Below are 14,780 nucleotides of genomic sequence, written 5' to 3'. Positions count from 1 at the left end.
ATAAGGCTGCGATGAACATAGTGGAGCACGTGTCTCTTTTATATGTTGAGGCATCTTTTGGGTATATGCCCAAGAGAGGTATAGCTGGATCCTCAGGCAGTTCAATGTCCAATTTTCTGAGGAACCTCCAGACTGATTTCCAGAATGGTTTTATCAGTCTGCAATCCCACCAACAATGGAGGAGTGTTCCTCTTTCTCCACATCCTCGTCTGGAGCCCCTTCTACTTTTGCGGGGAGTGCTCCATCCACCCAGTGAAGGTGTACACTGGAGCCCGTAGGTATTTCAGTCCCTTGCATGAGGAAGGACATCGGTGAAGTCTGTTTGTCCGTCTACCAGCGTAGTTCCCCTACTCTGGACAGCCTATGAAAGGAGATGGAATCTCACAGCTCCTCTGGGATTTCCCTGACAAGTGGGACAAACCTTGGAAATAGACTACAGGAAGAATGTCTGTGAGAGAAGGCCTGATTGGAATTTGCAGAACTTTAACCCTCGAATGTGCAGTGTGATGACAATGGTTAAGTCACCTCCATTAGGGGGATTGAGGGAGCCACAGCTTGTTTTCTGGGATCGGTGACCATCCCTCTGGAGTGGCTGTGAAGCCCTGGTCTAAAGCCTGTCGAGTCTATTGAGGTGACATACTGAAGTTGGGGGGAGAACACTGAGACCCAGAGCAGGCTTGAGTGGAAGCTGATTCTCCTGTTTCGCTCGTTTATCAGCTCAGCCAGAGGAGAGTCAATGTGGTCTTTATGGTGGACCTTGCAATACAGTATACACAGTGGCCATCTTCGTTGGAGGCCAGATCTCTGTGAGTGAGGCCCAAAACTTCAGGGCATGTTTAACTGAGTGATAGCATCAGCAATGAGGCCGTCTCTTTCTTTCCAGATGGCTGCAATGGCTGTGGGTATCATGGTATGAGGAGGGCAAATCTGCACTAATATTCCTTCTGATTTCTGACCCTAAAAACCGTCAGGGTCTTTGAGAACTCTGTGGCAAGATTGGATGCTAGTCGGCACAACTTCAAACCCTAGGCAGGAACGAAAGTATTCCATACTTAAAGGGGAATTTGTAGGGTCGTGTAGAGGTCGCCTGTAGAGACTGCAGGTACAGTCTTTAAAGCTCCAGATGATTCTGGACCATTATGGGGCAGGGAGAGGTAGAAGAGTCATAGAGTATTTACAATGCCAGAAATTTAGAAGAATCTCAAATGTAGGCGTGATACCTCTAACGGGAAGGAATGGGACAACTAGGGAGGACCATAAGGAATGGGTGGAAGATTTGTTTATCATACAGGTTAAAGGAGATTAAAACCAAACTGGTTGGAGTACAGGAAAGCCAAACTGGAGAAGGTGGTCAGGGCTGAAAAATTAGCCCCAGTACCAGAGAGGAATATGATTTTTCTCCCTGCCACATATAAGGTTATTCAAGGACCATCCACAAGCCTAGAGAAGACAGGAGTTTGTACAGCCTCAGAGCTGAATCCTCCTCAAAGGGAGAGTGAGTCTCCTTCCGTGTTGGGCTCCTCATACTCAAGGAACAGAGTTGGGGGCATTTGTCCTTCTTTGACTTTGATCTCTCACTAGGGGAAGAGACAATCTTGTATTCAACAGGCCTCTACTCTGTGGGTTGGACATGGCCTTGGGTGAGACCTTGGTAGCCTTAGGCACAATCAGACAAAATGTCCCAGCTAGCCACAAGAGCAGGAGAGAGTCTTTCAACTAGTTGACATTGTTACTAGAAGGAGCTCTACAATTTCCTGAAATGAGCAGGGAGGTAGCCATTATTGCCACTATGTGCACCTGCCTCTTATCCCTTTCTTCTTTGAGTTTGACTCTTTTGCTCAAAGGTCTGCTCCCAGTATTAAAGAACATAAAGTCCACGTGAGTCTAATTGCTAGAGGATGGCGTCTACAGGCCCTGGTCTAGTCTTTGAAGCCTTGCACTCATACTTGGAGAGTCTTAGCTTATAATGCTATGGCCAGGGTAGCATGGCGCTCTGGACTCTGGGGATTGAGACTGGTTTACTCTCACACAAGGTTCAGTTATTGTAAACCAAAAGAGACCAGGGTGCTCAGAAGCCCATGTCATTATTTCCCATAGCTTAGAGTTAATGGTTGTAACCATTCTTCTTTCCAGGACAGCTATATGGTTCAGGGCTAAGAGCACTTGCTGTGCACTCATGAGGATCTGAGTTCAGAGCCCCAGAACCTACATAAAAGTCAGTATGGTTGTGCATGCAAGTAACCCCAGGACTTGGTGGGAGGCAGGAACAAAGATGGAGCTTTCGAGCCAACCAACCTGCCCTCCCCCCAAAAAAATGTGAGCTCCAGGTTCACTGAGAGACTCTGTTTCAAGGGAATAAAGTGGAAAGTGATAGAGAGACACATACACACGTGTGTCCCCCTCTCTCTCAGCACACACATATCCACAACACATACTCAAACCCACCCACATACACACATGCATCTCCCTTTTGCTCTCTCTCTCCCTCTCCCCCTCCCCCTCTCCCTCAACACACACACAGGCACACACACAGGCACAGGCACACACACATACCCATAACACACATTCAAACCCACCCAAATCCACACATACATCTCTCTTTTGCTCTTCCTCTCCTTCTCCCTCTCCCTCTCCCTCTCCCTCTCCTTCTCCTTCTCCCTCTTCTTCTCCCTCTCCCTCTCCTTCTCCCTCTCCCTCTCCTTCTCCCTCTCCCTTCTTTCCCCCCACTCTTAACACACACACAGGCACACACATATCCACAATAAACATTCCTTCCCATCGGCCACCCCATGGAGAAGGGTATTCTCCATAGGGAAGGGCTTGCTTTCAAACACTCTCTGAATTCCCTGTGTTACATTCCCTGTACAAAGGGAGTGTGGGTACAGCTGCATGGGGTGCTACTGGAAAAGGGAGGGAACAGAACGAGGAGGAAAGGTCAGAGGAGACATCAAGAGACATCAGACATTGGGGTTGGAGATTTAGCTCAGTGGTAAAGCACTTGCCTAGCAAGCGCAAGGCCCTGGGTTCGGTCCCCGGCTCCGAAAAAAAGAAAAAAAAGACATCAGACTGAGCAGAGGTGTGATTGTAGGCAGCAGACAAGCCAGTGGTTGAGCTAGCTAGTGTAAGAAAGCTTGGCTGTCCACTGGCCTCTCAGAGCAGGAAGTCTGACTTGGAAGGAAAACCGCAGATGCAAACACCGTCATTGGCCACACATGACTGCTCCCTCGGGCTCTGCGGTGGTGAGTGACAGACCCGGAACAGAGTGACAGGAGATAGGAATGAAAACATCCTCACCATATGTGCAAACTCATGCCAAACAAGTTGCCGCTGTCCCCAAGTCACACGTTGAGAGCGAGGGAGATCTGAAGAGGAAGAGAAGCAGCCCCTCGCCCTCGAAGAATGGAAAAATGAACTCCTTAGCTCATTCCTTAAGGGGTGACAGCAGTGTAAAGTCTCAGCCCAGGAGCCTCTGGATCTCACTGGAGAACAGCCCCAGACAGAGATTTCCGGGTGCCATGGGCCACTCTGCCAACCACTGTAAGCCTCCGTGTGAAGAGAAGTGTAAGGAGATGAGGCAAGAGCTCCCTAGCTGAACCACCAAAGCAACCAGCCAGGAAAGGGAAACCCAGGGCGCAGGGGTGAAAGTGCTCACCAGACCAACGGACAGTAAAGTTTTAGCAAGGCACATACACTGTAGACAGGAACACCGCAGGCAAACTCCGAGAGACAGAACCCCTCCCCTAATGATGATGAGGTAACTTAGTCGTAGTTAAGAGAAGTTATTTGGCCTTTCCTCGTGGGTCATTTGTCTGGTGAGTCATATCTGAGTAGATAAAAGGTGGGCAGCTCATTATCTTGTTAGGTAGTAAATTTTATAATCTCACTTGTCCTTCCTAAAACAGGCCATTTATGGAGAAGCTCCAATCATCGTTAGGAAATGGGTTGTAATTGTTTATATAAAATAACACAAGGCCACCAGGTCTAGCTGTCTTATAAGAAGACAGTGTAGGATTTGGGTTTTTTTCTGTCCTTTTGGGATGTGGAGGGGCTTTTTGATCTCTATGCTGAGGAAAAGACATCCTGTGAGGCTTAAATATATCTATCTACCCATGACCTCTGCCTCATATCAACCACATACCTTGAGGTACCCCTTCTTCTCACATCCTTCCTGGTAGAAAGAAAAACAATTTTGCCCTCAAGGGCTAAGTCTGGTTGATTGGTGTTAGGTATTTTGGTCATCATGTTAAAGATCCTGAGGCTGTATCTAAACTTATTGGCAAATGTCTAAAATCAATTAGTTATATGTGTCATAGATGATATGGGGAAAGCATTTAAGTGGGTGTGTGGAAAAGGAGTATGGAAATGTTGCTGTAAGGGGAGGGCCCACAACAGTGACCCAGGACAATTTGCTTCCAATGGGGATGTTTATCTTTGTAACTCCTTGTTATTCTTCCTGATAGATGAAACAATTTATGCTTTCATTTAAAAGTCACACGCCCATTGATTTCACATGAAAAGTTCTAACTATCTATAAACAAAGGAATTTATCTGGAATAAAATTCAAAACAAGATGTCAGTCCATACCTGGCTTCTTAACTGACCCCTGTGTGGCCCAGGTAAGACCCTTCTCTCTGGGCCTCAGTTTCTTTCTGCCAAGGCCTAGAGTCAAAGGTCACTTGGTTATGGAAGAATTGATCACTCCAAGTAGTTTTATTGGGTTGGAAAATATTTATCAGCTATAGTTCACATGTGTCATCACTATGACAACCACTGCTAATCTCCTATGAGCTGAGGTGATGGGTGCTTATGATCTCAAGGCACAGAAGGCTAAGGCAGAAGGACTGTAAATTCAGGGCCAGCCTGAGCTACATTAAAAACCCTGCCAACAACCTAAACTCCAAACACTGTAAATCAGAATACTTTGCAAACATGCAATCAGAATCCAGAGAATGGATGGATTCACATGACCAAATAAGCCAAGGGGAGTGTCATGGAAGGTGTAAACACAAGCCAAACAGAGGGGGTGGACAGACCTTAGACAAAGGGGGTGGAGAAAACACTGCGGAGAAGCATCGACAAGCTAGTGTATCATGGCAGAGTGTGTGTTAGAAGGAAAAATTATGAGCCTTGATAACCACTCTTGCCCTGTTATAGAATACCTAGGAATCAAGGCAGAGGAGCCAGGGCAGGGTGGAGCTAGGCAGATCACTGAGTACCGAAGTGAAAATTAAAATATAGTTTTACAGAGAGGAGGAGACAGGACAGAAGAGAGAAAGGGGAGAAGCCATGGCAGGTGATGTTAAGATTCTGCTCTGTGTATTTACAGATTGTTATCAATGTTCTTAAGGGATGGATGGTACTGGGCTTTGTATGTTTAAGTGGGCAATTATATCTTATCAATTGGGTCAAAAAATGTAGTTTTACAGTTGAGATATAGAAGGGGTTGGGAAAAGACAGATCGACCTCAGGAAGACTGGCAGTACTGGGGTGTAGAGCAGAAGGGAAGACAGTACGATGTCATTCAGAAGGAAACGAGCCAAGAATTACCTAAGTTTCAGCTGGCCTTTGACTTGCTAATCTCACTGATGAGATTGCCGTAAGATTTCACGGGTTTAAATGAGATATCAGCTCGTTTATACGTACTCATATCTTCCCTGTGGCGGGACACAAAAGGATCAAAAGAAATCAAAATTTAGGTGAGCCCATTGGCTAACTAATGAGGTGTGGGAATGGAAAAACAAGAGATCTCACTCAAAGCACCGGCTATTAATAGGAGACTCACTTATCTCGCGGTTACAAAGAGCCATGGCCCACATTCTTAAAAGATGGACCTCTGGTTGGCGTATTAAAAAGCTGCAGCCCCTATCATGAGGAATCCTCAGGGACCAAGTCCTCTTTACTCAGTCTGTCTCTCAGCCCACTGCCCAGTCAAGAAATAGCAGGAAGATTTAAGAAGGCGTTTTCTTGAGAAAATGGAAGAAACAGTTAAAAGAGCAGCTGACTATAGTTTACCTAGAGGAGGCCGTCACATTCTGAAGCAGAATGGAGGTGACAGAGCAAAAGCAAAACACTTATGGAACTCAAGGGTGAGAGGAACAAGTCTCAAACACCAAACGAGACAGAGCCCCCGTCTCCGTGGCTCTGCTAATGGTTTGGCCATGGACAAGGCACCCCACCCCTGCAAGCTAAAGTTCCCAAATTGTACATGAGAGGACCAAACTGAAGTCTCGAAGTTCTAATTTTTCTTTTCCAGTTCTCGATATGTGTAGAATAATCCTTGAAAATATTACCATCTATGTGCACAGCTTTGCTCTAGCACCCCTGGGTATTAATTCAGTGACTGTGTCACTGTATCATAGCGACGTGCACACACCACTGTTACAGCACAGCTTGTAATAGATATGTTGTATCAGAAGAGGAATGAATATAGAAAATGTGATATGTGTTCTCATATGTATACACTTATCATATGTATACATTGTACCAAATACACACACACACACACACACACACACACACACACACCACATTTTGCCATAATGAACCATAAAGTAATGTTGCTTACCGGAAAACAGATGCGACTGCATATGATCATACTGAGAAAATTACATCAGTTTCAGAAAGACAAATATTGCACACTTGTTCCTAGACTTTAGAGATCCACAAAAATCTCATGTACAGATGTCATGAACATAAAAGAGAAGCCATCTAGAAAACCAAAGTGGATTTGGGGAGGTTAAGGCAGAGAAGGGAAAGGTCATAGTATGGGGAAGAGAGTGCGTCCAAAGCATGTTGTATGCATGAAAATGGCCTTGCATGGCTGAGTGTGATACAATGTTTAAAGATAAGATGGGTCAGCAATAAGAGTGCTTTCTGCTCTCCCAGACGACCTGAGTTTGGTTCCTTGTACTCATATGAAATGGTTCTCATAACTCTGGCCCCAGGTTATCTAATGCTCTCCCCTGACCTTCCTGGCACACAGACACAAAGGTAGCAAACACTCGCTGTACAAAGAAATAATTTTAAAAAGAAAAGAAACAATCATCTCACTTAGCACTCAGAAGCCAACCCTGCCCAACAGAGAGAGAGAGAGAGAGAGAGAACGATCTCTAGCACTGAAAAGTCATACCACAATGCTCAACATAGGAAGGCACCTGTCCAAATTATAACCAAAGCATGACCAGCAGTAAATACGTAGGCACACATGGTTTAGGATAGAGTACTACAAAAACAGCCATTCTGTCTAGAGAATTGCCTGTGATGCATTGGGTCTGCCATAGGAGCATGAGAGCCAGGGAGCTGGGGGAATGACAAGTGGGTGACTTTGGAGGGTCCAGATGCTGTGCACAGCGGACATTGTGAGCATCAATACACAGCATCAGTCCACCTCCAGGAGAAAGGAAAACTGGTTCAAGCCTGAAGAGGGCAGCTTGTGGAGGGACACAGGCATGGCCACCACAGGCTGATTTTTACAGGCATGAACCACTGTGGGTTGACTTTTAAAAAGACACACTAGATGAATTTTCCTCTTTGAAAAGAATATTAAGGGTTGGGGATTTAGCTCAGTGGTAGAGCACTTGCCCAGCAAGCACGAGGCCCTGGGTTCGGTCCTCCAGAAAAAAAGAAAAGAAAAGAAAAGAAAAGAATATTAAATTTGGTTTGAGGTTTTTTTTTTTAAAGAGGGGTTTTAGATGCCTCAATGAAATTTCGATAAGACAAAAGTTTTATTTCACAGTCAAGCTCTTCTACAAAGTTGTTGTTACTGCTGAACATTTGATGCCTTTAGAGGCATGAGAACTCTAAGGTCACTACTGCCCCCAGAAAGAACGCTTCTGAAGAAATAATCAGAGCTCCAAACCATTTTCCTTCCAAGCCACCAGGAAGAAAGTACCACTAAAGTGTTACCCTCTAAAACATGAAATAGCAGCTTTCCTTCAGGGTATGGACCGTGTCCCTGGAATAGCTCTTGAATGAACTATGGACATGTATGCATTGGGATGTTTAATAAAGCTGGTTAGTGGAGGAGGAAGCAACAAGTCTTAGTCCAGGCTGCATACCCAGGAGTTACTCGCCTGCTGGCAGTGACGCACAGGTTACCAAGGACAGAGCTTCCCAGCCACATGCCACAGAACATTTGCAGCTGGGTGGATGGGGCAAAGCCAATGTGCCCAAACAAGGACATGGTCATCGGAGCCCCTGGGCTCATCTCTGTTTACTACAGCATGATGCCGGGGGTGGGGACAGGAGGCAGGGGACAGGGATGGACACACTTACTGAATAAAATTTACTGTTCAGTTATAGCAGTTGAGATCTCATTTCCAAGCAGCCTGGGCTTCATGATCAGAGAGGATAGCTCTAGATAACATCTAATGGTCAAAGCACATCCTGTCAGAGGTCCACCCTCAGTGGCCTGTTTTCTCTCTCTTATTAACTGAATTCTCCAGCCACTTCTATAGGACTTCTGGGTTCCTAGCAAGTTGGTCATTGATGGGCAAACAATGATGTGACCATCTGTATTCTACTGTTTGATCCAGATAATTACGGAAAGGATCACCCATACCCTGTAATGTCCAAACCTCACTGTCACTTCTAGTTCAACATTTATAAAACATTTAACACCCAACGTAAGACACATCATTTTTTAAGTTATTTATGATTGTGGAGATGACTTGGCTCAGTAAAATGCTTATCGTGCAAGCATGAGGACCTGAATTTGATTCTCAGCACTCGTGTTAAAGGAAGCAGAGATAGTGGCATATAAACCCCAGCCCTGGGCGATGGTGGGGGGCATGAACAGAGAATCTCTCGTACTCAAGCTGCAGGCTCAGAAGATTCCCTGTCTCAAAAATTGTGGGGAAGAGTAATGAGGAAGAAACGTAATGTCAACCCTTGGTTTCTATACACACATGTATGCATGCACACAGACACACAGGCACATGTACACATGTACACACATACATAAGTACCTACACATAAACAAATACACACACACACACACACACACACACACACACACACACACACACATCACGTACCCTGACATAGCCATTGTTTCTTGATGTCCTTCAGACAGTGCATAGGATAACCATCCCTCATTAACTTATTTAACAACATTCCAAGTGCCTACCATCAATCTACCAGACGTATGGTAGATGGAGGGGGTGGGGAGTGCTGGAGGAAATCAAGTGCCTCACCAGTCAAGAGCATGTGACTAAGGTGCAGCTAGACAAGCGTCTGTGGAGGTAAAACCGCAGCTATTCCCCAAGGAGAAGAAACCATCCTGCCTAGAGCAGAGGAGCCCAGTGCCCTTACAGAGAAGTGTCCTCCCCGTGGATGTGTCTGGTGCAGGGACAGCGGCAATTCCTTCCAGAGTGTTTCAAAGGGGTTATCTGGTTTTGTTAGAGTATGGCAAAGAAGTAGTTGATAGACTCGAGACATCTGTCATCATTTACAGGTCAGGCTGAGAAGGGCAGCCCTACAAGGGGCTGTATATTTCTTACTGGAGGAATTACATCCTGCCATTAAGGAAAGTGTCAGTGAGGGTACATAATTTGCAAAATGCCAAGCAGAAAGTAATGGCCTCTGCTTCTGGTCTCCAGACCCTGCTTCTGGTCCTTCTTTTCTGACGCATGAATGGTGCGTCTCGTTTCTACAATAATGATACACGTGCGCTCCCTTTATCTGCCTGGAGTATTCTAAAAATACTTCCCCCAGGGGGCCAGGAGTTTGCTCTCACTTCTGCTCTGTATCCAAGCCTTTGGAAGTTGGTTCTTCACGTTCAGTCTTTGTTGTAGCAATTCTTTCCACCTCTTAACACTTGTCTGTCACAGCTAAGGGCCATGGACTACAGGGTGGTCCTCCAGTAGTCTATGTGAGAAATTACCTGTTACTTTGTAGCAACTCTTTTCACCTCTCAAATCTTGGCTGTCACAACTAAGGACAGTGGAATACAGAGTGGTCCTATGTGAGAGGTACTTGTTACTTTGTAGCAACTCTTTTCACCTCTCAACTCCTGGGTGTCACAGGTAAGGGCTGTGGACAAGGTGGTCCTTCAGTAGCCTATGTGGGAGGTACTCATTCCTTTTGCTCTGTTGTGATCAGCCACCAATTCTATTACACGTAGGAATAGGTAGTCCTGACTCACACTCAGTCAGTTTCCTGTCTCTGGGCCAGGGCAGAATCTATTACTAAACACACGGAACCCAGGTCATCATAGGCTCTGCTTGATGAAAGAGTCCATTCTTAGCAGGCATCCCTCAGCTACTCAGCCCAAAACCTGTATTAACATCTACCTCCATTTCTCTGGCTGTTTTCACACACACACACACACACACACACACACACACACACACACACACAAGCATCTTAACAAAAGCATCCCTGTTCATATTGCTGGTCCCAGACAAATGTTCCTTTGGCTTATACACCGTCTTTGTGCACACAAAGAATAGCACAGGTTCGTGCACAGCATTTGTTGTAAGCTCTGATATCCAGGATGAGGGTCGAAACTAAAGGGAAAGCCCTTTTCTTGTATCAAGCAGGCTTGCACTATTCAATGCAGTGCAACGGGAGCTGGGGGAGGGGAGGGGACAGTGAATTAGGAATCGTGAAGCTTGATATAGTCCCTGTCTTTTCTGTGGTTCATGAGCAGTCTTGGGGAGTTGATCTCTCTAGACAAGAGAAGTGGCATGATCTTGACATTCTCATCCAGTTCTGAGTTTATGATGCTGAAGTCGATATAAACCTTGGCCAAGGGAAGGGCTGTGGTACCAGTTCTGCTCTGTGAGGAAAGAGAAGCATCTCTGACAGGAGTGCTGGAGAATGAATGTGCACTGTGGATAGATAGACCTTGCTTCGTCAATTCTGATCTCATACTGTGTGTCTTCAGAGATGTTCCAGAGCAAGCTAACATACCAGGAATCTCTGTGGGGCAGAACAGTGGGCACTTCTCAACCTTAGGAGTTAGGGACCAAGGCTAAGCCATGGACACAGCACCAGCTCACTGGCTGCTCTTCTGTCTGAGCTAGTGGGAGCCATCATCGCATTTCCCTTCTGATGTGAGGGCACAGACAAGACATTCTTCCTTGCTCACACATGCCCCACAACTCCTGTTCCAGTCTGGGCTTTACTAACATTGTCTCTGCATGAGCAGCAGTGTAATCTAAATCTGAATTTCCAAAGTTTTATGTTCATGGGAATTAAAGAGAAATTTGTTAAAATGCAGATTTTTTTAAGTTATTCGTTTTGAGATGACAGCTGAAATTCTGGGTTCCTGGCAAGCTCTCTGGCGGAATCCGTGAAGCTGGTCCACCCACCACATAGTAGGTAGAAGAGACACAGAGTAAAGGATTGGAAGCCAATAGCCCGTAGTTGGTTCTGTAAGACACTACAGAATTCCCTGTGAGCCTTGATGTCCAGCTTTATGCAGTAACAACGCTCACCCTTTCCATTTTGAGATGATTCTAAGCAGGACAAAGTATACAGATGTTACGGTGTAACACAAGGAACCCAGATCATCATAGGCTCCACCTCTCCAGCCAGTGCACCAACCCTGCTCTGGTCAAACAGAGCACGCCTAACCTGCGTACCCTGAGACTACCAAAGCCTCCCACGAACAGACCTTGGTGGACTTAGGAGCCTGCGCTTTCATAAGCAGCCCAGGTGATCCCTTCTGCTCTAAAGCTACACCATGAGAAGTCCTGTTCCTAACACAAGAATACTCTCCCCACAGTTGGCAACTGCAGAAAGACAGCGTGATACAGTAAAGGCTCTCTCGTAGCCAGCAATGTGTTCCAGACATTTGGCCCCTCCTATAATGGGACCTGCAAATCTTTAATATGCAGATAACTCAACTAGGAGGCCCTACTGAAATTCAGACTCTGGTTCTACCAGAAGTTATGAATCTATATATCATGATTCATAAAAGAATCTATATCATGCATGAGTCTCAGGCCAAGCTTGGCTTTTTAACTGGTCTGGGGTGCGGAGGGCTCAGACACTTGGTTAAGCTGCCAGATAGTCTAACATCCAGCCAGCTTTGGAACTCTGCCAAGAGAGGTCCAAGTCACTGGCTGAACCATCATGATTGGCCAATCAGCCTAGAGTCTGCCTTATCCCCTTGACTTGGAGAAGTGGGTCTAAGCCTGGTTCACCCATCTCTTGAATCAGACATAACTTGGGTTTCTGTGTGGAAGGGAGAGGATTGCAAAGAGAAGAAAGGGACACTGGGCATTTTGTACAAAGACTAATGCAGTTACCCCTCCAGCATTGAGCTGCCTCACTCCCTCCTCTCTAGCTTCTGGGTGTTGTTCTTCTTGGCGCCAAAGCTTGACTCTTACAGATGGGAACCGGGTAGCATCCTGACCTGACTTGTCTCTTCTTGCCCCTGGCTAGGTGGCGGTGGAGAACAGTCACACGGAGGAGGCCAGCGGAAGGCAGAGGAGGGCTCCGAGACCGTGTTCCCCAGGCGTAAGAGCGTGTTCCATATCGAGTGGTCATCCATCCGGAGGAGGAGCAAAGGTAAGCACATCCTCTCCCTCACACTTGGGCCCCAGCTTCCTATCTCAAGGCAGACAACAGAGGTACCGACTACGTAATGGCAGTACCCACTGTACGGTGGTCCTTTAATCACAGGACCACTGGCCAAAGCCGTGGGTCTCCTGTATCAGGACACACCCAGCTAATGAGGAAATTATTCAGAACAAGTGACAGGCTTCTGCGGAGTCAGTGAGAGGTCTCAGTTTGGCTCTGGGCTTACCTGCAACCCATTCACAAAGATCCAAATTTAACCTAGCCTGGGCCAGCAGCCAGATCTTTTAGAGCTCTTCACGAGATTCGAATTTTGCCACCAGTTTATGAAACACTGGTCATGCCACTCTTGGTGCACCTGCCTCTAATCTCAGCATTCAGGAGACTGAGGCAGGAGGACAGCCAGAAGGAATCCTCCCAAAACAAACTATCAAAATCCCACCTGTTCAGAAGGCAGATGAAATGTTCTCACTGTGACAGTGACAGTGACCAGAGGGCCAAAGCAGAAGGGGGTGGTGGAGAGAGAAGGGAACCAGAGAAGTCAGCCAGGGCCGAGCAGAAGAGGATACCAGATACTTGAACCTAGAAACTAAGGTCAGATTCTAGCCAATATTAAGGATCCTAGAGAGATAGTCCCAGCGAACGGAAGGATGGAGAAGCCTCTAATGAAATAGGACAGAGCACAATTCCACCACAGCCCCCGTCTGTGGGGGCTAAAGCCTGGCAGGCTGTTCCAGACAGAAGCAGAGGGTCAGAGGGTGGCTCAGAAGGGAGGTGCAAGCATCCTGTTTCCTCTTTCCAAAGCCTCCATGTTTGACTCATTTCCTTTAAGTCAGTGGTTCTCAGCCTTCCTAGTGCTGCGACCCTTTAATACAGCTCTTTATGTTCTGGTGACCCCCCCGCAACCATAAAATTATTTCCGTTGCTACTTCATAGCTGTAATTTTGCTACCGTTATGCAATTTGGTTTTGCGATGGTCTTAGGCAAACCCTGTGAAAGGGCTTTTTCGGCTCCCAAATGGTTCGCGACCCACAGATTGAGAACCGCTGAAGGGCTCCCCAACCACACCAGTGTTTGTAGTCCCTATTGCTTCACAAGTGGGAGCAGGGTGCCTTTGGTACGTCCCTTCCAGTGCTTAAACATCCTAAATACGCATAAATGCCCAGGGGGAAGAGCAGCAAAGAGGAAGGCGAGCCCAGCCTGCCGTTCTCACACTTGACCACAGGAGGGCACCAGAGTACCAAGTCCAAAGCTTCTAAGGTCTGCTGTTTTCCAAGAGGACTGAACCTGAAAGCCTAGTAATGGAGGATGTTTAGAGTCACGTTGCAAGAGTTCTACAGAATTGCAAGGGCAGAAGGGCATCTCAAGACAGTGCAAGTGACTACATGGTCATAATCTATCCTGACCCAACTATTAAAATACTAAAATTCAAAGACAAAAAATTGTTAAAGACGTTTTCATATTCTCTGAGTTCAATCAGCGTTTCTTGCCCAAGCATGGTGGGAGGTTATTTACTAGAGGAACGGGAGCTTGGTGGTTAGGTCACAAAGTATGTGTGGCCACAATTAGGTTAAAAATAAATATCGTCATAGCTGGGCATGGTGGCACCTGCCTTTAATCCCAGCACTGGAGAGGTGGAGTGAATGGATCTCGGAGTTCAAGGCCAGTTTGGGCTTCATAGCAAGTTCCAAGCCAGTCAAAGCTACATAGTGAGACTGCGTCTCAAAAATAATAACAACCAGGAAAAATAAGAAAACAAATACCATAATCAAAACAGGGAAGAGGAGAGTAAGAGGTAGAAGAGAATAATTTTAAAACCGTTTGTCTGAGGAGAATCATTGCCAAGTTCAAACCCAGACCCTGCATGGTCAGGCTGCCCGTGACTTTAGACAAATGGGCATAGGGTAACGACATTCTGGTTCCTTTCTTTTTTAAAGTATTCCTGTTGGGACCGGAGAGGCAGCTTGGTAATTAAGGTCCTCTTGCAGACGTTTGATGCCCAACACACACAGTGGCTCACAACCTCCTCTAACTACGGCTCCACGGGATCCAGTGCCCTCTTCTAACCTCTGTGGGCACCAGGCATGGCTGTGGTGCGCACCCACATTTGCAGGCAAAACCCTCACACTTAAAATAAATAAGTATTTAGAATGTGTTTTAATTTATTTGATTAATATATTAATTAATTAAGAATTTCATAATCATTTCTATTATATATACCCTTACCTCCCCCCTCTAACCCCTCATAGATC

At 46.2% G+C, this 14,780-nt stretch overlaps 1 protein-coding gene across 2 annotated transcripts in view; it reads left to right on the top strand.

Moving 5' to 3' along the window:
* The window catches only part of Slc14a2 (solute carrier family 14 member 2), a 426,972-nt gene that overhangs the window by 397,749 nt on the left and 14,443 nt on the right, over window positions 1–14,780 (top strand). For both annotated transcript variants that reach the window (NM_019347.4, NM_001110270.2), the window contains one exon: window positions 12,394–12,519. In NM_019347.4, the coding sequence (NP_062220.2) occupies window positions 12,394–12,519 (126 nt within the window). The remainder of the gene's footprint in view (window positions 1–12,393; window positions 12,520–14,780) is intronic.

This window comes from Rattus norvegicus, chromosome 18 (assembly GCF_021556685.1).
Source record: "Rattus norvegicus strain SHRSP/BbbUtx chromosome 18, alternate assembly SHRSP_T2T, whole genome shotgun sequence".
NCBI lineage: Eukaryota > Metazoa > Chordata > Mammalia > Rodentia > Muridae > Rattus > Rattus norvegicus.
This window is presented reverse-complemented; position numbering and strand designations above follow the sequence as displayed.